Below are 27,185 nucleotides of genomic sequence, written 5' to 3' on the forward strand. Positions count from 1 at the left end.
TCAATATTTTAACATCATTCAACACACATCATTTGATCAATATTTTGCTAACATCATTCAATATTCATCATTTGGTCAATATGTTAACAAATAACATCATTCAAAAGACATCATTTGATCAATATTTTAACGTCATTCAATAAATATCATTTGATCAACATTAACATCATTTAACCAGCAACATTTTTTAATTGTCCCAAGAAAAATTTATATTTGTTTCAGATATTGTTTGAAGCAAGTGGCAATTTTTATCAAACCGATGGTCACATCGGACTGGATGACATCCAGCTCATGACAACCCCATGCAGGCTGTCTGGTAAGTGACCAGTCCAGTGTGGACACAAGTGACCAGTTTCTCTTATGTTTAGAAACTGTTTGAATTTGCCCTTCTTGTGGAAGTTTGTTTTTAAATTGCTCTTTGACTGAGGAGAAATGTTCATTTCCAGACTTATGTTTTGTAAAGAATGAACAGTAAATAGATTGTGTTTTCTCAATACCAGCCCTGTGTAACTTTGAACAAGACATGTGTGGGTTTCACCAGAACAATTCAGGTGTGCCAGTTTGGACAAGAGAATCTGCTAGAGACCCTCCCATGGATCATACAACTTCTAATTTAAACGGTATACATTTTTGTTTTACATCCAATAAGAGTTGTATGTTTGTGTTTTTTAAATCACAATAGTTTTGCAACTTTTTTTTAGACAATAAATATTTTTATAATTTTTTTCAATCTACAACGTGGTCTATTAAAGAGCATGTAAATTTATGCTTTGTGATTCACAAAAGTGTTTCTATTAAAAGGAAAGTTAGGTCACTGTGTCATAATTAGTATGTCTGTTTTACCACGCAGGTCACTACCTGAAGGTAGACTTGACTGGACAACCAAGCCACACCCAAGCTGACCTCATCAGCCAGGAATACCCAGGTGTTCCTGGTCCAATGTGTTTGTCCTTCTGGTACTTTAAAGGTGACCACAACAGCTCAGGTCTCAGTGTTCATTTTGTCCCGACTGACACGATTGACCCCTCTGCTGGTCATCTTGACCCCTCTGCTGGTCATATTGACCCCTCATCCATCATCTGGTCAGATGCAGGTTTTGGTTCGACCTGGCTTTACGCACAGAAAACTCTCAACACCAGCTCTAACTTTAAGGTGAGTAAACAAATGTTTTCCTAAATATTTTAAGGTGAGTAAATTTATTTTTTTCCTAAATATTTTAAGGTGAGTAAACAAACACATGTTTTCCTAAATATTTTAAAGTGAGTAAACAAATATTTTCCTAAATATTTTAAAGTGAGTAAACAAATGTTTTCCTAAATATTTTAAGGTGAGTAAACAAACAAAGTTTTCCTAAATATTTTAAAGTGAGTAAACAAACAAATGTTTTCCTAAATATTTTAAGGTGAGTAAACAAATGTTTTCCTAAATATTTTAAGGTGAGTATACAAACAAATGTTTTCCTAAATATTTTAAGGTGAATAAACAAACAAATGTTTTCCTAAATATTTTAAGGTAAGTAAACAGACTACTGTTTTCCTTAAAAAAGTAACAACTGAGTTATACTTTCTGTAATGTTCTTCCACAGCAAAATAAGCTTTTTTTTTTTAAACACGACAGGTCATTTTTAGATTTAAAATTTTTTATCTTTTTTAAAAATGATGATCTTTTATAAACATTAAAGTAAACATGTATTGTATATACAACTTCAAAAAACTATAATACCTAATTGTATTCACATATTAATCAAAATATGGCATTCAGAAATTTTTAACCTACAGATATCAATTTAGCTGAAATAATCTGTTTTGATAAAAGTATGTTTATTTTTAAATTCAAATCCAATGTGTATAGGGAAAAGCCAATTTTAAGTGATACTGTCTTTGTTGTAAGATATATAATGAGTAGAGTGAATGTAGCATTTTACAGGCAGTAAATAATTATCTTGTTATAAATAAATGTAATTAAAATAAATTATAACATGATTCTCATTTTTCGATTCTTTGAATGCAGCTAATCTTTAGAGCTACAGCATCACCTACTGACCAATCAGATGTTTGTATTGATGATGTACTAGTTGAGCATGGAGAGTGCCCTCCCTTGGGGTCATGTGACTTTGAAAAAGATATGTGTGGCTTCACTACCAGCAGATACTCTTGGTACAGGGTTCAAGGACGTGATGGTGGACCACCAGCTGACCACACCACTGGCTCAACACAAGGTTGGTCTTAGTGTAAGAATATCTGGTACAGATTTCAAGGAGGTGATGGTGGACCACTAGCTGACCACAACACAAGGTTGGTCTTAGTGTAAGAATATTTGGTACAGGGTTCAAGGACGTGATGGTGGACCACCAGCTGACCATAGCACTGGCTCAACACAAGGTTGGTCTTAGTGTAAGAATATCTGAGTCAAGTATGATGTTCAGATTTAGGTATCTATTGGTGTTAACCTGCATAAAGTAACAGCCTTTATACAGAACTCATGAACATCCAGGTTACTTACTTACTTAAGTCATTAATAATTATTTAAGAGGTAATTAAATCAGAATTAAATGATCATTCTAAAGTAATAGCTTGTAGCCTGGAAGTCTTTAGGTAAAGAAGTATGTGATCATAACAAGTAGTTATGTCTGATAAGTCATCTTTGTTGGAATGTTTACAAATAAGAACATAAAAACATTGCAGGCTTCTCATTGGCTACCTTAGAACAGTTTACAAGTGGGAGTTTGTTCAGCCCCTGGCTGGAGCCTCTTGGTGAAGCTTGTCTGTCATTTTGGTACTACAGATCAGGGACTAATGGTAACTGTTTGATCAAGTCTTGTGTTTTTGATACAACTTTGTTGTGATATATGTTCTGTGTTTGATACAAATTTGTTATATGTTCTGTGTTTGATACAAATTTGTTATGATACACCATTGTAATACAGTGCACTATGAACTTCTTGCAATATTGATTTACCTCACGCTTCCTCTAAACTATTGTGCTCCACATTACTGAAGTTATTAAAACTTGATTCAACTTTTTGTCCTACCTAAATACCTTTTGAAAAAAAAAATGTTTCTGACCTAAGCAACTTTGATCTACCAGACTCCAGTTTTAGCCTATCAGTGACAAGCTTACATCCATCTGGTAACCAATCCATACAGCTGTATGATAGCAACAGACTTGTTCTCAACCAATGGCATTTGATTAGCTTAAACATCTCAAGCTCTGATTGGTTCCAGGTCTGTTCACTGTCAGTCCAATGTTTATCTATTATTTAGCAAAGTTTGGATGCATGCACAACTTTTTAATGATTTTATTCTAACTCTTTCTTGAAGTTTTTGATAAACGTGAGTGCCATGACTCCACAAGATGGGGGACTAGCTATTGACGGGGGTCTAGCTATTGATGATGTTCATCTGACCTCATACAACTGTCAGCAGCATCACCAGATAAAGCCAACACCACAAGCTGTGGTCAACTATCGTAAGAAACTTTGGTTTTACCAACAGCATTCAAGATTTAACTGCTGCACTGTTTTAAAATGTCTCTCATTTCAACCTCTAGACATTGGTTTTATAATGTGTGATTGTATACATTGTCATTATCTGTGGTCAGTCCTACATCTCAGAGTTTTTTCATTAAGCTTTTTCATACTAACGTCTCACCATCACACAAAAATTATGTCAACTTTTTCGTGCTAATATCTCCCCCATCACAAAAAAATTATTTCATGTCAACTTTTCCACAGCCCCCAGTAACCTTGACTGTACGTTTGATACTTTTTGTGGCTGGTCACATGACCCTTCAAACACTTTTGATTGGTTCCTCACATCAGAGAGGGTCAACACTTTCTCTGGTAGAGCCTACGACCACACGAAAGAAAATGAAGATGGTGAATATTTGTTTGTTTACACATTCGTTACCATGGTGATGTTAAAGCTGCCTGCCACATTATACTTGGTTTAATTAAGCTGACACAAATCACTTTTAGCAAATTAAATAGTAATGATTTAAATACTGTTTTTGTCTTTATATTCTGTAGGTTCATTTCTGTCAACAAATCCTGCAAGTGGCACAGCTGGTCAGTACGCCAGGCTACTCAGTCCAGCCCTTGAGGGTCAGGGTGTGAATGGAACCTGTCTCAGGTTCTGGTTCATCATGTCTGGGCCAGAGGTGGGAGAACTCAACATTCTCTTGCTCAAAGGTGTGTGTAAAACATTCTCTTGATCAAAGGTGTGTGTAAAACATTCTCTTGATCAAAGGTGTGTGTAAAACATTCTCTTGATCAAAGGTGTGTGTAAAACATTCTCTTGATCAAAGGTGTGTGTAAAACATTCTCTTGCTCCAAGGTGTGTGTAAAACATTCTCTTGATCAAAGGTGTTTGTAAAACATTCTCTTGCTCAAAGGTGTGTGTAAAACATTCTCTTGCTCAAAGGTGTGTGTAAAACATTCTCTTGATCAAAGGTGTGTGTACAACTTAACATTCTTGGTCATTTAACACATTCTCTTGGTCAAAGGTGTGTGTGTAAAACTCAACTTTCTTGGTCAAAGGTGTCTATCTTCACCCACATATTTTAAATATAAAGTCAGACTAACATGTTGTTTTGGAAGCTCTAATTGTGAGTCCAATCACATGCAGACCAGCAGCCCAACATGACAAGTGTAGTGTGGAGTAGGAGTGGGGAACAAGGGGAGGACTGGATCTTGGCATCTGTGTTTGTCTCCCCTGCTGAGGTGACTGAAGGTGGCCCTGCACTGGTCCAGGTTTGTTGTGTGGCTGACAGACGTAGGGTGTATGACTGGCTGATACAGGATGTATGTCTGAAACAGGTTATATGGCTGACAGACAGGATATATGACTTACAGACACAGGATGTATGACTGACTGACACAGCATGTATGACTGACATATATAGACATTATCCTTGAAAAAGTTTGTTTTTTTAACTTGGTTATTTTTTACCTAGTTCTTTTGTTCCTAAGTCATCAGTTAAAATGATTAAAAATTATTAAGATTTATTTTTCAAGTATATTTCATTAGCCAGACAATTATTATAAAGATTAGTGTTTGTTTCAAACAGTTTAGTCTGGTGAGAGGTGGGGAGAAGTTAAAAAGTTTGTGGTTGCTCTTAAATTTCTAGTGGGCAGACATTGGTTAAAGTGGATATTTCCTATATACATTTTTTGTTCTAATTCGTGGTGGGGGGGGGGGACATTCAAAGAGATGTGTAAAAGTAACAGCTTTTGTAACAGCTTTTTTTTTCCTGTTAGCTAGCTATAGAACATGTACTGGTAAACAACTATGCTGAAGATATTTTTTATTTTCCTGTATTAGCTAGCTATAGAACATGTACTGGTAAACAACTATGCTGAAGCTATTTTTTATTTTCCTGTATTAGCTGGCTATAGAACATGTACTGGTAAACAACTATGCTGAAGATATTAGAGTGGATGATGTATCCTCTCATGAGGGGCCTTGTGTTGAAGATTTAAGTAAGTCTTTGCACATTATAGCGGAATTGTTCAGTTTTTCACCAAAGATTTTCTAGATCACATATTTATTTTCTTTGTGTCAAAATTGTAACAACTAAATTACTTGTGTCCCTCTGAGAATTGGCTTGTCTAAATATTGTTTAACACATCCAGTCTTCAACACTCAGTTGTGTTAACCTTTCTTAACACTCATTAACCAACCTGACAACCTACTCATTAACCAACCAGACAGCCTACTCATTAACCAACCTGACAACCTACTCATTAACCAACCAGACAACCTACTCATTAACCAACCTGACAACCTACTCACTAACCAACCAGACAACCTATTCATTAACCAACCTGACAACCTACTCATTAACCAATCTGACAACCTACTCATTAACCAATCTGACAACCTACTCATTAACCAACCTGACAACCTACTCATTAACCAACCTGACAGCCTACTCATTAACCAACCTGACAACCTACTCATTAACCAACCAGACAACCTACTCATTAACCAACCTGACAACCTACTCACTAACCAACCAGACAACCTACTCATTAACCAACCTGACAACCTACTCATTAACCAATCTGACAACCTACTCATTAACCAATCTGACAACCTACTCATTAACCAACCTGACAACCTACTCATTAAAATGACAACCTACTTGTCAACCATCCTGACAACCTACTCATTAACCATCCTGACAACCTGCTCATTAACCAACCTGACAACCTACTCATTAACCAACCTGACAACCTACTCATTAACCAACCTTACAACCTACTCATTAACCAACCTGACAACCTACTCATTAACCAACCTGACAACCAACTTGTCCAGGAAACTGTGATTTTGAAAACCCAGCCATGTGTGGCTTTACACAAGATCCATACGACGATTTTGATTGGGCATTGACCTCAGGGGCAGTTTCTTCACAGTCAGGTCCATCAGCTGACCACACCTATGGCACCTTAGATGGTAGGTCTAGTCACTGATTATCTGACCACACCTTAGATGGTAGGTTTAGTCACTGACTATCTGACCACACCTTAGATGGTAGGTTTAGTCACTGACTATCTGACCACACCTTAGATGGTAGGTCTAGTCACTGATTATCTGACCACACCTTAGATGGTAGGTTTAGTCACTGACTATCTGACCACACCTAGATGGTAGGTCTAGTCACTTTTCTTATTTGCCCTGGGTTCTGTATTCAGTTTTATAAATACATTTTTAAATACCTTAAAAAATATTTAGAAGTTCTATTATAGTTGATAATCCTCATTATTGATATTATGAAACTGATGTGTTGACCTTTAAACCAGGCCACTACTTATACGCCAGAACCCCCCAGGGTGGCAGGAGGTTAGGGGTCATGTCTCAAGTCCAGGGACCAACACAAGGCAAATGTCTGAGGTTCTACTTCTACATGGGTGGCTCAGGATCCCTGTCTGTCAAGGTTCTCACTGAGGAAGGGGACGTAGCTCTCATATGGCAACATGTAGGGAGTGCAGGGGAGGCGTGGAGGGGTGCACAGGTGGATGTCAATATGGATGTCAACTTTCAGGTACTCTAGAACATTCATCACAGGTGTCCACTTTCAGAACTATTGTCATGGTGTTTTATGTTTTCAATATTTCTCCAGATACTCTTTGAGGTGACATCCAATGTGAATGATGTTGCTAGGGATGATGTTGTTGCTATTGATGATGTTGGTTTACTGTCCTGGGCCTGCACCCAACCTGCCACCTGCAGCTTTGAGACCGACATGTGTCTGTACCACAATATCAGAGACACAGATGGCTTTGACTGGCTGAGACACAGGGGTCCATCTGGTGCCAGAGTGTCTGGTCCAACACTAGATCATACAACCAACTCAACCCAAGGTGGGTCATACAACCAACTCAACTCAAGGTGGGTCATACAACCAACTCAACCCAAGGTGGGTCATACAGCTGACCCAAGGTGGGTCATACAACTCAACCCAAGGTGGGTCATAGAACCAACTCAACCCAAGGTGGGTCATACAACTCAACCCAAGGTGGGTCATACAACCAACTCAACCCAAGGTGGGTCATACAACCAACTCAACCCAAGGTGGGTCATACAACCCAACCCAAGGTGGGTCATACAACTCAACCCAAGGTAGGTCATATGACCAACTCAACCCAAGGTGGGTCATACGACCAACTCAACCCAAGGTGGGTCATACAACCAACTGTAAAGATATAAAATCTTGGCTATGTAATACTTTATAAGGTACACTAAAGTTGTTTTTTGAACTGCTTTTCAGGCTATTACATTTACACTGACTCCATATCTGCCAGACAGCGTGGAACATCTGCCAAGTTGGCCTCAGAACTTTTACCCAAAACCACCGCAAGCTGTTTGGGTTTTGCTTACAATATGAAAGGTCAAGGTAAACTGCTTGTCTGGTTGAATCTGGTCCAGTCCAGAAACATCAAGCAGCTGTTGACCTTGGTGGACGACACAGGTTAGTTTGGTGGTCAAACTGGTCATTTCTGTAATACAGGTTAGTTCAGTGTCAAACTGGTCATTTCTGTAACACAGGTTTGTTCAGAGGTCAAACTGGTCATTTCTGTCCATCCTATTGTATTGAATTTTAGTCTGTCAGTGTGACTGCTTTAACTACTCTATATTCATTAGCCTGGTAGCGTTATTTAAAGTTTGTAAAATTGACATGGTGAGTGAATACTTTTAGATGATTGAACATGTGAGGTCTGAATCTTTGCACCAGGTGGAGAGTGGAAGGAGGCTGTTGTAACTGTGGACAGTGTGGAGGACTTTGTGGTTGTGTTTGAGAGTGAGCTGACAGATGGTGTGGCAGACACAGCGTTGGACGACATCTCCTACACTGCTGGCCCCTGTCCCAACGACATTTTGAGCCAGCAGTTCATTTGTTTAGAGAATCATGTCTCTGTGCCAATTTTCAAGGTAGGTAACTTTTGGTTTAAAACAATTTTTTTTACGGTTTATCTTTGTGCTCTTAATAGGTTTCTACAGTAATTTTTTTTTTCTCAATTGATATGGATGTCTACTTTCAGATTTTGTGTGTTATGGTGTCAATGGCTGAATGATTGGTTTGTTTACTTCCAGAAATGTGATTTTGTGTGGGACTGTGTCAATGGATGAATGATTGGTTTGTTTACTTCCAGAAATGTGATTTTGTGTGGGATTGTGTCAATGGATGAATGATTGGTTATTTTACTTCCAGAAATGTGATTTTGTGTGGGACTGTGTCAATGGATGAATGATTGGTATGTTTACTTTCAGAAATGTGATTTTGTGTGGGACTGTGTCAATGGATGAATGATTGGTTTGTTTACTTTCAGAAATTTTGATTTTGTGTGGGAATGTGTCAATGGATGAATGATTGGTTTGTTTACTTCCAGAAATGTGATTTTGTGTGGGACTGTGTCAATGGATCTGATGAATGATTGGTTTGTTTACTTCCAGAAATGTGATTTTGTGTGGGATTGTGTCAATGGATGAATGATTGGTTTGTTTACTTCCAGAAATGTGATTTTGTGTGGGATTGTGTCAATGGACGAATGATTGGTTTGTTTACTTCCAGAAATGTGATTTTGTGTGGGACTGTGTCAATGGCTGAATGATTGGTTTGTTTACTTCCAGAAATGTGATTTTGTGTGTTATGGTGTCAGCTGATGAATGATTGGTTTGTTTACTTCCAGAAATGTGCTTTTGTGTGGGACTGCGTCAATGGATCTGATGAATGATTGGTTTGTTTACTTCCAGAAATGTGATTTTGTGTGGGATTGTGTCAATGGATGAATGATTGGTTTGTTTACTTCCAGAAATGTGATTTTGTGTGGGACTGTGTCAATGGATGAATGATTGGTATGTTTACTTTCAGAAATGTGATTTTGTGTGGGACTGTGTCAATGGATGAATGATTGGTTTGTTTACTTTCAGAAAATTTGATTTTGTGTGGGACTGTGTCAATGGATGAATGATTGGTTTGTTTACTTCCAGAAATGTGATTTTGTGTGGGATTGTGTCAATGGACGAATGATTGGTTTGTTTACTTCCAGAAATGTGATTTTGTGTGGGACTGTGTCAATGGCTGAATGATTGGTTTGTTTACTTCCAGAAATGTGATTTTGTGTGTTATGGTGTCAGCTGATGAATGATTGGTTTGTTTACTTCCAGAAATGTGATTTTGTGTGGGACTGTGTCAATGGATCTGATGAATGATTGGTTTGTTTACTTCCAGAAATGTGATTTTGTGTGGGATTGTGTCAATGGATGAATGATTGGTTTGTTTACTTCCAGAAATGTGATTTTGTGTGGGATTGTGTCAATGGATCTGATGAATGATTGGTTTGTTTACTTCCAGAAATGTGATTTTGTGTGGGACTGTGTCAATGGCTGAATGATTGGTTTGTTTACTTCCAGAAATGTGATTTTGTGTGGGATTGTGTCAATGGATGAATGATTGGTTTGTTTACTTCCAGAAATGTGATTTTGTGTGGGACTGTGTCAATGGATCTGATGAATGATTGGTTTGTTTACTTCCAGAAATGTGATTTTGTGTGGGATTGTGTCAATGGATCTGATGAATGATTGGTTTGTTTACTTCCAGAAATGTGATTTTGTGTGGGACTGTGTCAATGGATCTGATGAATGATTGGTTTGTTTACTTCCAGAAATGTGATTTTGTGTGGGACTGTGTCAATGGATCTGATGAATGATTGGTTTGTTTACTTCCAGAAATGTGATTTTGTGTGGGATTGTGTCAATGGATGAATGATTGGTTTGTTTACTTCCAGAAATGTGATTTTGTGTGGGACTGTGTCAATGGATCTGATGAATGGGACTGTGGGAACTGTACCTTTGAGCGTGACCTGTGTGGCTACTCAGACACCAGTGATGGCCTCTTCCACTGGACTAGGGCCAGCAGCAGCTCACTGAGGCCATCAGTGGTCAGTCAGCTTGGACATGACCACACTTTAAGTATGGAGAGTCCACTGTTTTATTCTGTAGCAATGGCAATGAAGAAGTTGGAAAAAAAATTCCAATACATTTTTTTTTTAAATTTATATCTTTTTTAACTGCCCAATATGATGTATGTCAAGATGATTTTTTTTTCTTCAAATTTAAACATACTCTGATTCTAAATACTTCTGTTTTCAGATTCAGCATCCGGTCACATGGTGTACGTCAACAGTGACAGGGGCCGAGACAACGACCAGGCATACCTTGTGTCCCCCCTCCTGCAGAGATCATACCAAACCTGTGCTGTCAAGTTTTACTTCAAGTTCTCTCAGATCTCTACTGGGCAAATCTCTGTGTACATTCAGGTCAGCTAGCAACACTAGACACTAGTTAACATGATTGTTCTCTCAGATCTCTACTGGGCAAATCTCTGTGTACATTCAGGTCAGCTAGCAACACTAGACACTAGTTAACTTGATTGTTCTCTCAGATCTCTACTGGGCAAATCTCTGTGTACATTCAGGTCAGCTAGCAACACTAGACACTAGTTAACTTGATTGTCCTGGTTTAGTGTTTTAACATTTGTCATTTCTGACAATAACCTTTGTAATAAGTCTGATGTGCTTGTTATATTTCTTAAAATATATGTCATGGTTAATTTTAATGAGGAAAATTAAAATAGGATTACTTCTCTATTGCAATAATATTAATTTTAATTTTTAAACCAAATTTTGAAATAGTCCATTTTGCTATGAACATTTTGAAATTCTACTTAAAATATGTCACTTATACATTTAAATCCCACTTAAAATACATTCCAGTACAACTGGGAGAGTAGGTGGTCAAAGAGTTTCTCCCAGAGTAGAGTCTACAATACAGATTCCTGGCATGAGGCTAACGTTCATATTGGGTACATGGCGGAACCTTTCAGAATAGTTATCACAGCTTCTAAGATGTTGATGTAGGTAACTTGTTTGTTAACATGGTTTAGTAAGTTCAAGTAATGTTAAGCAAATGATTGTCTTCTGTTAAAAACTATTCAAGGTTTTGTTTTACCAACTCTGCTGTCAAACTTAAGTGAACAATCCTTCTCTTCCCCCAGGGGTAATGGGACGATGGCCGTGGATGATGTTCAGCTGGTGGGCTGCGGTCCCCCCACACGTGACACCCTGCCCTGTCTCCCCTCACAGTTCACCTGTGCCAGTGGCTACTGTATAGACGGGCGAGCTGTCTGTGACCTCTCACAAGACTGTGGGGATGCTAGCGATGAGACCAGCTGTCAGAAGGTCTCTAGTCTACGTCATTTTATTCTTAGAAAGTTGGTTTTGTGCTTTAGAGATATCCATTTCCTTAAATGAGAAGTTGTGAAATTTTACAACATGACAAAACGTAAGGGGTATACTAGTTACTTGTGTATCAAAGGTTTTCAGACAAGATTTTAGATGTTGAGTATTTTTGACATGTTAGAAGTAGATGATGTACCAGATGATGTGACTGTGATGTTCTTACTTACTTACTTAATCCTCATCACTCCCTGTGGAGTATAGGGCAACAACAAATCTCCGCCATTCCACCCTGTTCTGGGCGAGCCACTTTAGTTCATGCCAGGTTTTGCCAGTAGCCTGTACTTCTTCTTCCATCTCCCTCCTCCATGTTCCCAGTGGTCTTCCTCTACTTCTCTTTCCGGGTGGGTTCCACTTCAGCGCCATGTTGGGGAGTCCTTTTTTGCTCATGCGTAGGACATGGCCCAGCCATCTCCATCTCCTCGTTCTAACTTCTGAGACTATGTTGTTTAATCCTGTCCTTCGCCATATTTCCTTGTTCGGGACTTTGTCGTCCCACTTTATCCTGAGGATGCGTTGGAGGGATCTTCTTTCAAAGCCTCTGAGTCGGCTGTCTACTTTCTTGTTTAGTTTCCATGACTCTGCAGCATAGAGGAGTACAGAACGTACATTAGACTTATAGATCCTTATTTTAGTTCTCTGCTGCAGTGAGGATGATTTCCAGATCTTAGCGAGTCTGTTGAAAGCTTGTGCTGCCATTGCAATTCTGGTGGCAATTTCTTTCTCCATGCTGCCATTTGCTGATATATAGCTGCCGAGGTACTTAAAGTCTTCGACCTCTTCTAGCTCTGCTCCATTCGCAAAGGTCTTGAGAGCACTTTTGGTTTTTATTTTCATTAGCTTGGTTTTTCCGGAGTTTATCTTTAGCCCAACGCTTTTGGCAATTTGCTCTATTCTTGTGGTTTTCGCTTGGATGTCTTTTTGGGCATGTGAAAGTAAAGCTTAAAGTTGTGATGTTCTAATGTATCCCATATCTTTCAGACGAGTGCTTGTGACTTTGAGAGCTTAATTTGTGACTGTGATGTTCTAATGTATCCCATATCTTTCAGACGAGTGCTTGTGACTTTGAGAGCACAATTTGTGACTGTGATGTACTAATGTATCCCATATCTTTCAGACGAGTGCTTGTGACTTTGAGAGCACAATTTGTGACTGTGATGTACTAATGTATCCCATATCTTTCAGACGAGTGCTTGTGACTTTGAGAGCACAATTTGTGACTGTGATGTACTAATGTATCCCATATCTTTCAGACGAGTGCTTGTGACTGAGAGCACAATTTGTGACTGTGATGTACTAATGTATCCCATATCTTTCAGACGAGTGCTTGTGACTTTGAGAGCTCAATTTGTGACTGTGATGTACTAATGTATCCCATATCTTTCAGACGAGTGCTTGTGACTTTGAGAGCTCAATTTGTGACTGTGATGTACTAATGTATCCCATATCTTTCAGACGAGTGCTTGTGACTGAGAGAGCACAATTTGTGACTGTGATGTACTAATGTATCCCATATCTTTCAGACGAGTGCTTGTGACTTTGAGAGCACAATTTGTGACTGTGATGTACTAATGTATCCCATATCTTTCAGACGAGTGCTTGTGACTGAGAGCACAATTTGTGACTGTGATGTACTAATGTATCCCATATCTTTCAGACGAGTGCTTGTGACTTTGAGAGCTCAATTTGTGACTGTGATGTACTAATGTATCCCATATCTTTCAGACGAGTGCTTGTGACTTTGAGAGCTCAATTTGTGACTGTGATGTACTAATGTATCCCATATCTTTCAGACGAGTGCTTGTGACTGAGAGAGCACAATTTGTGACTGTGATGTACTAATGTATCCCATATCTTTCAGATGAGTGCTTGTGACTTTGAGAGCACAATTTGTGACTTTGATGTACTAATGTATCCCATATCTTTCAGACGAGTGCTTGTGACTTTGAGAGCTCAATTTGTGACTGTGATGTACTAATGTATCCCATATCTTTCAGACAAGTGCTTGTGACTTTGAGAACACAATTTGTGACTGTGATGTACTAATGTATCCCATATCTTTCAGACGAGTGCTTGTGACTTTGGAGCTCAATTTGTGACTGTGATGTACTAATGTATCCCATATCTTTCAGACGAGTGCTTGTGACTTTGAGAGCACAATTTGTGACTGTGATGTACTAATGTATCCCATATCTTTCAGACGAGTGCTTGTGACTTTGAGAGCACAATTTGTGACTGTGATGTACTAATGTATCCCATATCTTTCAGACGAGTGCTTGTGACTTTGAGAACTCAATTTGTGACTGTGATGTACTAATGTATCCCATATCTTTCAGACGAGTGCTTGTGACTTTGAGAGCACAATTTGTGACTGTGATGTACTAATGTATCCCATATCTTTCAGACGAGTGCTTGTGACTTTGAGAGCACAATTTGTGACTGTGATGTACTAATGTATCCCATATCTTTCAGACGAGTGCTTGTGACTTTGAGAGCACAATTTGTGACTGTGATGTACTAATGTATCCCATATCTTTCAGACGAGTGCTTGTGACTTTGAGAGCACAATTTGTGACTGTGATGTACTAATGTATCCCATATCTTTCAGACGAGTGCTTGTGACTTTGAGAGCACAATTTGTGACTGTGATGTACTAATGTATCCCATATCTTTCAGACGAGTGCTTGTGACTTTGAGAGCACAATTTGTGACTGTGATGTACTAATGTATCCCATATCTTTCAGACGAGTGCTTGTGACTTTGAGAGCACAATTTGTGACTGTGATGTACTAATGTATCCCATATCTTTCAGACAAGTGCTTGTGACTTTGAGAGCTCTATTTGTGACTGTGATGTACTAATGTATCCCATATCTTTCAGACGAGTGCTTGTGACTTTGAGAAGTCAATTTGTGACTGGCACCAGGACTCACAGACCAGTGGCACCTGGAGGTTGGTGTCTGGGATGGAAGCAGGTGGGATCACACGTGACCACACCAAGGGCACGCCCTCTGGTCACTTCCTGCTCTTGGACAACTCTGGTGCCACAGCCAAGGCCAGGCTTGTCAGTCAGACTATCCAGGCCACAAATACTTCTTGTCACCTGACCTTGTACTACAACATTCAGCAGGACGGGGCAGGTGGGGACGCAGGTGTGAATACAGGTGCTGGTGTAAATATTTTCATGCGTACAACTAACGGAGGATATGAAACCAAAATTTTCTCTCGACGCAATACAAATCAGGATTTCTGGGACAGATCTGTCGTCAACTTAATCTCTCCACAAAATTTCCAGGTAGTTCTTGAAGGTGTGGGAGCACCTGATGCTACCATAGGTGTGGACGACCTGGTGCTAAGCTCCGGCTGTGTCCTGCTGAGCTCCAGCCTCCCCTTACCTGGCTACACGCCAACTACAGCCCCACCCAACCATTGCCCCAGCTACCAGCACCAGTGTGGCAACGGTCAGTGTGTGGCCACGTCTGTCGTGTGTGACTTGAAGCCTGACTGTGGGGACGGGTCGGATGAAGCCGAGTGTGGACCTTGTGAGTTTGAATCTGGGACGTGTGGCTGGTACTCTGCTGGTACTGGGGCCCTGGACTGGTGCCTCGTCACCCCCGGCTTGATGGGTCAGGTGGGACCAGACACTGACCACACGTTCAACAACAGAACTGGTCACTACATGTACGTCCACTCTACTCTAGGCTTGACTGACTCCCCCGCATGGCTGACCAGTGGTCCTTTACCTGCTGTAAGTAGCAGCTGCACTCTTACCTTGTTTAGTTACGTGAACCCTGACCTTAACGCCACGCTCGGCGTCTTTGTCTACTATAAGGAGGATACTCTCCCCTTGTTTAATGTAGGACAGGCCAGCCCAACAGAGTGGCAGAACTTGACATTCCACATGCCTAGCAGTCTAAAACTGGAAGACGGGTGGCAGATAATAATCAGCTTCCAAGCCCCAGCACACAGCAGCATACAGAAACTAGCAGCCGTTGACAGCATACAGTTCCACGGATGCTCCAAGCAAGAAGAGGTCCCACGTCTAACTTGTGACTTTGATGACCAGAGTCTGTGCAGTTGGAGGCAGTCAACGCAAGATGTGTTCGACTGGTCAGTCATTCAAAGCGGAACTTCCACCGAAGTGGGTCGCCTGAGGGACCGCTCTGTTGACAGGAGTGGGTACTACCTGCTGGCCCCCAGCTCCAACAGGAGGAACTTGGACATGGCTGTGCTGGTCAGTCCAGTACTCCAGCCACCCACCGGAGAGAACTGTTTGAGTCTCTGGTACTACATGAATGGCGAGGGTGCTGGCAATCTCCGAGTGGAAACATACTACAGCGGTTACAATATTTTAAACTTCAACCGAAACGGTAGCCTTCCTAACCACTGGTTTCAGGCTCTAGTCCCTATCACATCTACAACTACTTTTAGTATCGGTATCAAGGCAGAGGTCACGGGTGTGGTGGGTGGAGGGATAGCAGTGGACAGTGTCCAGTACACAGACGGACCTTGCATGTTTCCTACTGAGTGCACGTTTGAGGACGGCAATTTCTGTGAGTGGTACCAGGACAGGAGCGATAACCTTGACTGGTCAATTGGTAGCAACTCGTCAGTCACGGGGTCTTCTCCGGACACTGACCACACGCTGGGGACACGAGATGGTCACTTTGTGTTCGTACAGACGGCCACACCAGGTGTCGCGGCGTTAAGGGGTTACCTGAGAAGCTCTCCAACGGCAGAGTTCACTTCCTGTCTACAGTTCTGGTACCACCTGTCCAGCGAGGCCCCCACTCAGCTGTTGGTCCACGCCACCTTTCCGTCCACGCCTCTAGCACTCGAGGTCGACCTGTTGACGCTGTACGGTCCGCTGGAAAACGTGTGGAGAAAAGCCAACCTCAATATCAAACCGCCAGTTGGAGCCTATGAGATGAGGATTGAGGCCAGAGTTCACGGAGGTCAAGGATACGTGGCTATCGACGACCTGAGTCTGACAGACGGACAGTGTCCAGAGCAAGGATCGTGTAACTTCAACGAAGATCTCTGCGGGTTTGTTGTCATGTCAGGGGAGACAAGCTTTCAGTGGATATTTCAGTCTGACGAGCCCCAAGTTCTCTTCCCTGACAGCTACGTGGTCGCCTCCCCTGACAACAGCACGTCAGAGGGCGACACTGCTCTCCTCATCAGCGATCCTATAGTTGTCTCCCCTACCGAGTCCACCAAAAAATGTTTGCTTCTCACCGCTCGCCTGTCGTCGCCTGCATCAGGTCTGGGGTTCAAGAAGCTGAACGTCTACACCCGCGCCCTCAACACCAGCCTCAAGACGTTGGTCAGCACGGAGGATACCTTCATGCTCAACACCTGGTCTCGCTACCACATACATCTCGATGTCAGCTATGACTTTGAATTTATGATTGAAACCATCCACGATGGTCACTCGGAGGTCAGACTTGCAGTGGACGATGTTGTTTTGATGAACGAAGAGTGTCACGTGCTCCCGTCTACCCCGTCCCGACCCCCAGTGCCCTCTGTGTCACCGAGTTATCCCCCTTCTCTGTTAGACTGTGACTTTGAGGTCGACTTTTGTCAGTGGACGCCGGTGTTCCAAGTCAGGGGTCAGGGCTGGAGTATTACCCACAATTCTCAGAGCGATCCATTGGTTGACCACACCTCCTCCAGTAGAGCTGGCGGTTATGCCAGTGACAAGAGGAATCTGGGTACTGACACCGGTCTAGCGGCAGTGAGTAACGACACCGCCTATCTCATCAGTCCTAAACTTCCAATGGGCGGGAACATCTGCCTCAAGTTTTGGTATTTCATGTACGGCCCAAATGTCGGCGAGCTGAGGGTCACCGTCCCGACCAGGGGCACCTACTGGTTGAAGCGAGGCAGTCAGGGGCCGGAGTGGAAGTACGCCATGTTCAACATCAACGACATCAGCGGCGACGGGGTCATCGCGTTTGAGAGCAGCGGTCAAGCGGGTCACGTGGCTATAGACGATGTCTTCTCCAACCCTGGGGACTGTCCGCCTGGAAACTTCTGCGACTTTGAGACCAACTTCTGCGGGTACTTGACTGAGCCCGTGGGTTACCTCCCGTGGAGCCGAAGTTTAAACCTGTCTTACAAAAACATGACGGGACCTACAAGGGGAGACCACACTGTTGGGACGTTTGAAGGCCACTTTGCTTACTTTGACACGAGCATGAGGCGACCAGGAGACATTGGACGCTTGACCACCACAGACTTCACGGCCGCGCCTGGCTCTTGTCTGACCTTCTGGTACGTCATGCGGGGGGCGAACATGGGCAGGCTGAACGTGTACGTGGACGACGTGGCTGACCTCATGGACGGCGCCCAGCCTGTGTTTACCAGGTCAGGGTCTCAGGGCGAGGACTGGATGCTGGCTGCGGTCAGTCTGGACGCTGTTGCCAAGTTCAGGGTCATCTTTGAGGCTGTAGCCGGGGCAGGTCCGTACGGCGAAGTGGCTATTGATGACGTCAGCCTGGTCCCCCGGGCATGCCCTGACCCGGGGAGTTGTGATTTTGAAGATGAGCTCTGCTCGTGGTACAACGCTCAGGAGGGGGATGACCTTGACTGGGTGAGGGTCAAAGGTCACGACCACACCACCAACACGAATGACGGGGTGTTTCTGACGATGACAGGTGCTGGTCACGTAGCGCACCTGATGTCACCTGTCCTTGATGACGACACGACTTACTGCCTCACTGTGTGGAGTGTGACGTCATCCCCGAATGGCCTCATCAAGTTCTACACCAGAGAGGTCGATGAGGTCATCCTCCAACCCCTGGCCACAGACCCAATAGTGTTAGGGTCAGCGTCAACAGGTCAGCACTGGCTCAAGTATCAAAGACAAGTGTCACACGGGTCGCCCGCTTCAAAACGTTACCAGCTTGTATTAGAAGGGGTTAAAGGTCAGGGTGACATCTCCCTGGATGATCTCACCCTGTCCCAGGGCAACTGTTCTGAGCCCCCAGCCCAAGGTCCCAAGACATTCTACTGCAACAGCTCCCGGACCTGGCTCAATGAGACCCAGCTCTGTGACTTCCGTCAAGACTGTGAGGGCCCGGATGAAGAACTTGTCTGCGGGTATGATTGTGACTTCGAGAGTACGTCGTGTAGATGGGAAAATGTAGGCAGTATTAGCTGGCTGGTGAAGAATGGTAGCTCTTATGGTGTAGGCAGCCATTTTGTTTCCCTTGACGACGCTGCTAATGCTTTAGCCGTGTACCTGAGTCCCGTGTTACAACAGAGCTCTTCTATATGCGAGTTACAGTTTTCTTACTACATGAGTTCATCGACAGGGAACATGATCAGGGTGGCTAAACGTGAAGGGAGTCACGTAACTGATATTTTGGTCGAGTCGGCAGGAGGTAGCTCCTGGCAGGATAAGACAGTTGTGATTGGACGAATGGCCAACCCGTTTCAGGTCTCAATCCAGGCGGTCAAGCGTGAACGGACCTCAGTGGTTTCAATTGACAACCTCAGGTTTATTGACTGCGACCTGCCTGGACATGGCGACTGTGGTCAACTGACCAGTCCAGTCGTCTGCAACAACTCGGCCTGCGTGGACAGGACGGCGCTGTGCAACTTAGCAGACGACTGTGGTGACGGCACGGACGAGGCGTCCTGCGGCTGGTTTAAAATGTGCGACTTTGAGTTGGACCTGTGCTACTGGCACCCGGATGTGGCACCACGCTGGCGTGTTGAGGCGGCATCTGTCCTGGGGTCTGGTCTCACTGACCACACGTCACGGTCCAGTACTGGACGTGTTGCCACTCTGAGATCTGGCACCCCACTGGCCAACCTTCTAAGTCCAGTTTTTATCCCATCATCCACGTGTACTCTATCCTTTACGTTTTTAATCCAGTCAGACAAATCGAGTTCTGTTGGCGTGTACACACGTACCGCAGTGAATGGGGCGCTGAGGTTGGTGTTCTCTAGGTCTGCTCACGCCACCAACAGCTGGGCAGTGAAGCGTGTCGTGTTTAATGAAACCAAGCCGTTCCAGGTGATGCTGCAAGTCCAACAACCCGCAGGCACGGCTGGAGTTGTAGCTCTTGACGACACTTCCTTTTCTCCGGACTGTGAGGATTTTAAAGGGGAATTCCCGGTCTTGCCCACCACATCGCCTGGGGTGTGCCCAGAGGGGTCAGTGCCGTGTGCAGACAATACCACATGTGTGATGAAGCTCCATGTGTGTGATTTAATTAGCCAGTGTTCAGACGGTTCTGATGAAGCGAACTGTTCTGCGTGTGATTATGAAACAAGCTCATGCGGCTGGCATGATGCTAGTGACGGGGCGTTTACTTGGGTTCGTGCTAACCCTTCTGCTGATGTCGTCCCTATGGGACCAGACGAGGACCACACAAGAGGCATGACGGGATCCCACTCCTACATGCTGGTGGTGTACTCGGCCTACACCAGCCGGCAAGGTGTAGCTCTTGAGTCGGTGGTGTTTGCACCATCCAGCCCTCCGTGTGTTGTTACTTTCTGGGTCTACGGCACCCATTGGAGGTCTGACACAGCTCTCTTGCTGAAGGTCAGGTCATTGGCTGTAGACCACACGCTGGACACTGAGGCGGTCACTGCGTACAAGGTGGAGGTCACCGACCTGCTGGAAGGTGCCTGGGTCCAGGTTAACGCCACGGTGGGGTACCAGCCGTACGGGTTCCAGCTGCTGCTAGTGGCCCGGTCAGTCGATGCCGGGACGGTGGTGGCCGTGGATGACGTCAGCTTGAGCCCAGACTGTGCCGTTGGTCAGCCGGAGCAGACGTGTGCCAGCGGCTACTTGCGGTGCCAGTCTGGGTCGTGTGTGGGTCACGTGGTCCTGTGTGACGGCCACCCCGACTGTGGGGACGGGAGCGACGAGCAGGACTGCGGGGACTACCACAGCTGTGACTTCGAGCACGGGTTGCTGGACCTGTTCGTAGATGGCGCCGTGGATGTCACGTGGGTGGTAACCACACCAGAGGAGGTCAAGGCCACAGAAGACGCCCCCGCCAGAGATCACACGCTCAACTATAAGCTGGGCCACATGCTGTACCTAGGTGACCCCTCTCTAGCGAGAGTTCCAGTGGGCTCTGTGGGCAGGTTGAAGACCGCGGTCCTGTACCCCAGCACACCAGGGGGCGGCTGTCACCTCAGGTTCTTCTTCTACCAGGCCAGTGCTCGTGCTGGCTCCATCAGAGTCTATGTCCAGTACTACGAGCTAGGGGAGTTGACACTCAAGTGGTCAAGCCCTGGGATCACAGACACCCAGTGGACTAGAGCAGATGTAAGTGTATATGAAAAAAATCTGTTCAGATTTGTCATTGAAGGCGTGACCGGTCCGATCAACAGCAACGGTTTCTGTCAGAGCGTGTCCATTGATGACGTGTCTCTGACACCTGGGTGCAGGGTCGCACCTGCGACGTTTCCACTCCCCGACCCTCGGCCCACACCTGCGACAGGTACCTGCGGTCCTGGCCAGTTCACCTGTGATGGCACGTGTCACTCAGTCACCACCCTGTGTGACCTGACCCCGCAGTGCTCTGACCACACTGACGAGGCCGACTGCCCTTCATCGTGTGACTTTGAACATGGCCCCTGTGGATGGAAAAACATTGATACGCTGCATGAAAATTTTACTATAGTTGATTCAAGCTTTGGTCAGTTTCCCTTTGACCACAACCCGGGTGATAAATACGGGCACGCCTTGCACATCGCGACAGGAGACAACAGCTACACCAGCTCTGTCACGTCCCCAACCTTTGAGAGGGCGGCTGACGGCTGTACTTTCACTTTCTGGTACTGGCAGCAGGGGAATAACTCTGATCTCTCCCTGGTTTACACGACCATGGGGGTCATGACCTCCACACTGTGGACCCAACCCTCTCCCAGCTCCCAGCAGAAGCAGGAGTGGCAGCAGGAATGGCACCAGGTCTCCGTACAGCTGCCAAGCTGTGCTGCAAAGTTCCAGCTCCTGTTTGAAGTCAAAACCCACCAGCTCTTAAGCCCAGGGTCCTTAACTCTGGATGATCTCAGTTTCGTGAACTGTTCCCTGCCGCCCCCTTTAGCCGCGTGTGACGATGAAGAGTTCATGTGTGGAGACCAGCACCAATGTGTTTTCAAATCCCTGATGTGTAATTTAAACGTAGATTGTTGTGACGGCTCAGACGAGGGTCCCTACCTCTGCTATTCTTATGGAGAGTTTCCCTTTGAATGGGGAATGGACGGCTGGACCCAATCCACGGACGATGATGGTGACTGGGTGTTAATCCAGCCGTCTAAGCTGACAGACTTCCACTACCCACCGGCGCACTCAATGTCCGACAGTGGTCACTACCTGCTGTGTTCCCTGCAGACGAGCGGTCACAAGGCCAGACTCCTCCACGCTTTCAGTGCTCCGGGTGTAGACTGTCACGTCAGGGTCTGGATCTCCTCCCTGGGGCCCGACTCCGGCATCTTGACCGTGTACATTGTCGTGTCCAACTCCACGACCAGCCTGGTCAGTGTCCAGCTAGGGGAACAAAGATGGCAGCTGCTGGACGTGGAGATCCACACGGACAGGCCGTACCAGCTGGTACTGGAGCTCCGGCAGGGTGTCTACTACTCGGGGGGCGTGGTCGTGGACGACATCACCCTCAGCCCAGACTGTGGGGTGGGGTCAGTTACACCTCCCCCAGGTGTGGTCACACACAGTCCTGGAACCGGCAGTTCTGTAACACCTACCCAGCAGACCATGGAATCAGCAGCGACATCAGACCACAGTAGTAGCACAACATCGTCACCTATATCAGACCACAGTAGCACCACAACAATGTCAGCACCATCAGACCACAGTAGCACCATAACATGGCCCCCTACCTCAAACCACAGTAGCACCACAACAATGTCAGCACCATCAGACCATAGTAGCACCACAACAATGTCAGCAACATCAGACCACAGTAGCACAACATCGTCCCCTACATCAAACCAAAGTAGCACCATACCATCGTCAGCGACATCAGAGCACAGTAGCACCATAACATCATCAGCACCATCAGACCACAGTAGCACCATACCATCATCAGCACCATCAGACCACAGTAGCACCACAACAATGTCAGCAACATCAGACCACAGTAGCACCATAACATCATCAGCACCACCAGACCACAGTAGCACCATACCATCATCAGCACCATCAGACCACAGTAGCACCACAACAATGTCAGCAACATCAGACCACAGTAGTAGCCCAGCATCTTCCAGTCGACTGACCCAAAGAACACCTTCTACTGTCCACCAATCTAGCCCTCGAGCCGACACAGCCACGAGTACAACATCAGGTAAAATTTTCATCACATACTTGACTTTCCTGGTAATAGGTAATCCTAGTTATTGACACTTTTTTAAGTAAACAGTTTGAACACCCCCCAGTGTGTTTATTTATCTGACCGTTTGATCACCCTCCCATGTATTGAACATTGACCACCCTCCCATGTATTGACCGTTTGAGCCCCCTCCCATGAATTGACCGTTTGATCACTCTCCCATCTGACCATTTGATCACCCTCTCATGTATTGACCGTTTGATCACCCTCACATGTATTGACCGTTTGAACACCCTCCCATTTATTGACCGTTTGATCCCCCCCCCCCCCCATCCCATGTATTGACCGTTTGTTTACCCTCCCATGTATTGACCGTTAGATCACCACCACCACCCGCCTCCCATGTATTGACGGTTTGATAACCCCCCTCCCATGTATTGACCGTTTGATCGCCCCCCCCCCCCCATGTATTGACCGTTTGATCACCCTCCCATGTATTGACTGTTAGATCACCCCCCCCCATGTATTGACCGTTTGAGCCCCCCCCCCCATGTATTGACCGTTTGATCACCCTCCCATGTATTGACTGTTAGATCACCCCCCCCCCCCCAATGTATTGACCGTTTGATCGCCCCCCTCCCATGTATTGACCGTTTGATCACCCTCCCATGTATTGACCGTTTGATCACCCTCCCATGTATTGACTGTTAGATCACCCCCCCCCCCCATATATTGACCGTTTGAGCCCCCTCCCCCCCTCCAATATATTGACCGTTTGAGCCCCCCCTAGCATGTATTGACCGTTTCATCACCCTCCCATGTATTGATCATTTGAGCACCCCCCCCCCCATGTATTGACCGTTTGAGCCCCCTCCCATGTATTGACCGTTTGAGCCCCCTCCCATGTATTCATCTGACCGTCTGTGTCCCAACCTTCCAGCATCGTGGAAGCTTCCAGTTGGCCTGGTGCTGGGTCTTGTGTTGGCGGTGGTGTTGGTGGCCCTCGTTCTTCTCTATGTAAAACGGCGGGGCAACAGGCAAGTTGTGTTTTACTGTTAGTTACCTTCTCTTGTCTGATTCGTGGGATCTTTGGTGTCTAAAATGGGAAGGCTGGAATGCGATTTTGATAGTTATTAGGATTCGAGTACCTGAGCCATTCAAATATCTGACTCGAAGTAAGAGTAATTTTAAACGTTGGTGGACATAAAACTGAACTAATTATTAATTCATAGACCAAAGTGGTCAAAATTGGTAAACTCTACTTCATCTGTTTTTTGTTAAAGTATGTTTCCTGTACAAATACAGCAGCAGTAAAGTTTGGAGTAAAACATTGCTGTATGTGCATGTCCACCCCCCCCCCCCCCTTTCCCCACACGACCCCCACCCCCAACACATAAACACACATCTTCCCTGTTTCTCTAGGTATCACAATGTGCTAGATGACAGGACAAGACTGTCTTTAAGTGAAGGCAACCAAATGATTGAACTGAGCTCTAATGTAAGTAGTTGGTCAGTCGTGTATTTGAGATGTGTGGTCAGTCTTTAAGTGAAGGCAACCAAATGATTGAAATGAGCTCTAATGTAAGTAGTTGGTCAGTCGTGTATTTGAGATATGTGGTCAGTCAAGTATTTGTGTCCTGGTCAGTCTTTAAGTGAAGGCAACCAAATGATTGAAATGAGCTCTAATGTAAGTAGTTGGTCAGTCGTGTATTTGAGATATGTGGTCAGTCAAGTATTTGTGTCCTGGTCAGTCAAGTATTTGTGTCCTGGTCAGTCGTGTATTTGAGATATGTGGTCAGTCAAGTATTTGTGTCCTGGTCAGTCAAGTATTTGTGTCCTGGTCAGTCGTGTATTTGAGATATGTGGTCAGTCAAGTATTTGTGTCCTGGTCAGTCAAGTATTTGTGTCCTGGTCAGTCGTGTATTTGAGATATGTGGTCAGTCAAGTATTTGTGTCCTGGTCAGTCAAGTATTTGTGTCCTGGTCAGTCGTGTATTTGAGATGTGTCCTGGTCAGTCGTGTATTTGAGATGTGTCCTGGTCAGTCGTGTATTTGAGATGTGTCCTGGTCAGTCGAGTATTTGTGTCCTGGTCAGTCAAGTATTTGAGATGTGTCCTGGTCAGTCGAGTATTTGAGATGTGTCCTGGTCAGTCGAGTATTTGAGATGTGTCCTGGTCAGTCGAGTATTTGAGATGTGTCCTGGTCAGTCGAGTATTTTATAGGTGTGGTCAGTCGTATGTTTGAGATGTGTCCTGGTCAGTCCAGTATTTGAGATGTGTCCTGGTCAGTCAAGTATTTGAGATGTGTCCTGGTCAGTCGAGTATTTGAGATGTGTCCTGAAAAAGTTTCTTTCAGGCGCCTCTTAAGCACGTCTACTGCCACCACCCCCCGCCCCGAAAGTAATAGAATTTATAACATATTCAAAATATATATTTCAACAAGTCCTTACCCCCCCCCCCCCCCCCCCCCCCCCACGAAAATTTAAAATTTCAAGTGCCTCCCAAGAAAAAAGTTTTGCTTTTTCCGCCTACCGGCATTTATCACCACAATGTCAGTGTGTGTTAACTGGTGTTGTGTGTGTGTTAACTTAGGCTGTGTGTGTGTGGTAACTAATGTTGTGTGTCATGGATCAGTTGCTGACTCACCACATGGAGGCCTACACGTCCTTGTTATAAAAATTTCATTTTCTTACACATTAATGTCTCTTATTCTACTAATTAGTTGCCTTATACATTCATCATGTCTCTGCTACTAATTAGTTGCCTTAAACGTCTCTTTTACTAATTAGTTGCCTTGTAAGTCTCTTTTACTAAATAGTTGCCTTATACATTTATATGTTTCTTGTTATACTAATTATTCTTTAATCAAATCATTAATCTAATGATCTCATTAAGCATGAATCAAGCATCCCTTCACACGCGTGGAAACATAAATGGTCTTCTCATAAATTTCTGCCATATTTCTCTGTCGTCTGCGCTCTGCATTTCTTGATGTCCTCCATCCAATGCCGTCTTTGCCGCCCCCCCCCCCCCCCCCCCGCCCCCGTCTTCTCCCTCCTGGCACGGTCCCATGCACGATTGTCTTGGGTAGACGCTGGCTGGTGAGATACTCCTCTACCATCTCAGTTGCTTTATTTCACCGTGCTCAACTTGTTATTGTTATTATTATTAACCGAAATGTGACAGGTACCAGATTTAAGAAGTAATTTTTTAATGTGTTATGTTTTTGAAAGTCCTACACATATTTTCTGACAATTTGTACAGGACCCAGCAGAGGCGGAACATGTGTATGAGGAAGTGGTGGAGGATAAGGCTGAGGTTTGTTGTGTTTCTTGATTCAGCTTTAGTGGTGTGTGATGGTCATTTCGTTAACTCTATTGGTCTTGTGTTGGGGTCATTTCGTCAACTCTAGTGGTTGTGTGTTGGGGTCATTTCGTCAACTCTAGGGGTCGTGTGTTGGGGTCATTTCGTCAACTTCTGGGGTTCGTGTGTTGGGTCTTTTCGTCAACTCTAGAGGTCGTGTGTTGGGGTCATTTCGTCAACTCTAGGGGTCGTGTGTTGGGGTCATTTCGTCAACTTCTGGGGTTCGTGTGTTGGGGTCATTTCGTCAACTCTAGTGGTTGTGTGTTGGGGTCATTTCGTCAACTCTAGTTGTTGTGTGTTGGGGTCATTTCGTCAACTCTAGGGGTCGTGTGTTGGGGTCATTTCGTCAACTCTAGTGGTTGTGTGTTGGGGTCATTTCGTCAACTCTAGGGGTCGTGTGTTGGGGTCATTTCGTCAACTCTAGGGGTCGTGTGTTGGGGTCATTTCGTCAACTCTAGTTGTTGGGGTCATTTAGAGTAATTGATAACTTTTCTATGTTACCAGTCAACAGAGACACCGAGGACTGAAGTTGAATGATTCCCGCATTCAGTATGTGATGGCTCCCTCCAGTCTCACACCCTAGCAGTATGTTTTAACTTGTCGTTAAACATGTTCATTTTATGTACAGATGTCAAATGATTCAGTTTTTTATTACCTTAATATCGCTTTATTTCTATTTTTTACATTTTGTATTAAAACACTTTTTAAAC

General features: G+C 44.5%; 1 protein-coding gene across 3 annotated transcripts in view; it reads left to right on the forward strand.

The window, feature by feature from the left end:
- LOC131940760 (MAM and LDL-receptor class A domain-containing protein 2) overlaps nt 1-27,185 on the forward strand; it is a 28,069-nt gene extending 884 nt beyond the window's left edge. Inside the window, exons 3-27 of one of the 3 annotated variants that reach the window (XM_059299550.1) lie at nt 223-316; nt 501-620; nt 851-1,152; nt 2,011-2,218; nt 2,685-2,798; nt 3,088-3,224; nt 3,321-3,468; nt 3,734-3,877; nt 4,028-4,189; nt 4,626-4,750; nt 5,386-5,479; nt 6,321-6,458; nt 6,806-7,047; nt 7,126-7,366; nt 7,774-7,974; nt 8,239-8,435; nt 10,292-10,475; nt 10,656-10,822; nt 11,279-11,418; nt 11,560-11,743; nt 14,681-23,129; nt 24,055-24,151; nt 24,537-24,612; nt 26,377-26,430; nt 26,980-27,185. In XM_059299550.1, the coding sequence (XP_059155533.1) occupies nt 292-316; nt 501-620; nt 851-1,152; nt 2,011-2,218; nt 2,685-2,798; nt 3,088-3,224; nt 3,321-3,468; nt 3,734-3,877; nt 4,028-4,189; nt 4,626-4,750; nt 5,386-5,479; nt 6,321-6,458; nt 6,806-7,047; nt 7,126-7,366; nt 7,774-7,974; nt 8,239-8,435; nt 10,292-10,475; nt 10,656-10,822; nt 11,279-11,418; nt 11,560-11,743; nt 14,681-23,129; nt 24,055-24,151; nt 24,537-24,612; nt 26,377-26,430; nt 26,980-27,012 (11,982 nt within the window). In that variant the 5' untranslated portion in view covers nt 223-291 and the 3' untranslated portion in view covers nt 27,013-27,185. Of the gene's footprint in view, nt 1-222; nt 317-500; nt 621-850; nt 1,153-2,010; nt 2,219-2,331; nt 2,382-2,684; nt 2,799-3,087; nt 3,225-3,320; nt 3,469-3,733; nt 3,878-4,027; nt 4,190-4,625; nt 4,751-5,385; nt 5,480-6,320; nt 6,459-6,805; nt 7,048-7,125; nt 7,367-7,671; nt 7,682-7,773; nt 7,975-8,238; nt 8,436-10,291; nt 10,476-10,655; nt 10,823-11,278; nt 11,419-11,559; nt 11,744-14,680; nt 23,130-24,054; nt 24,152-24,536; nt 24,613-26,376; nt 26,431-26,979 lie in introns of those variants that run through there. The other 2 variants (XM_059299553.1, XM_059299554.1) reach the window with 2 other exon arrangements.

Source organism: Physella acuta, unplaced genomic scaffold (genome assembly GCF_028476545.2).
Source record: "Physella acuta isolate Inbredline_101_S28 unplaced genomic scaffold, ASM2847654v3 ptg000329l, whole genome shotgun sequence".
NCBI classification, from domain to species: domain Eukaryota; kingdom Metazoa; phylum Mollusca; class Gastropoda; family Physidae; genus Physella; species Physella acuta.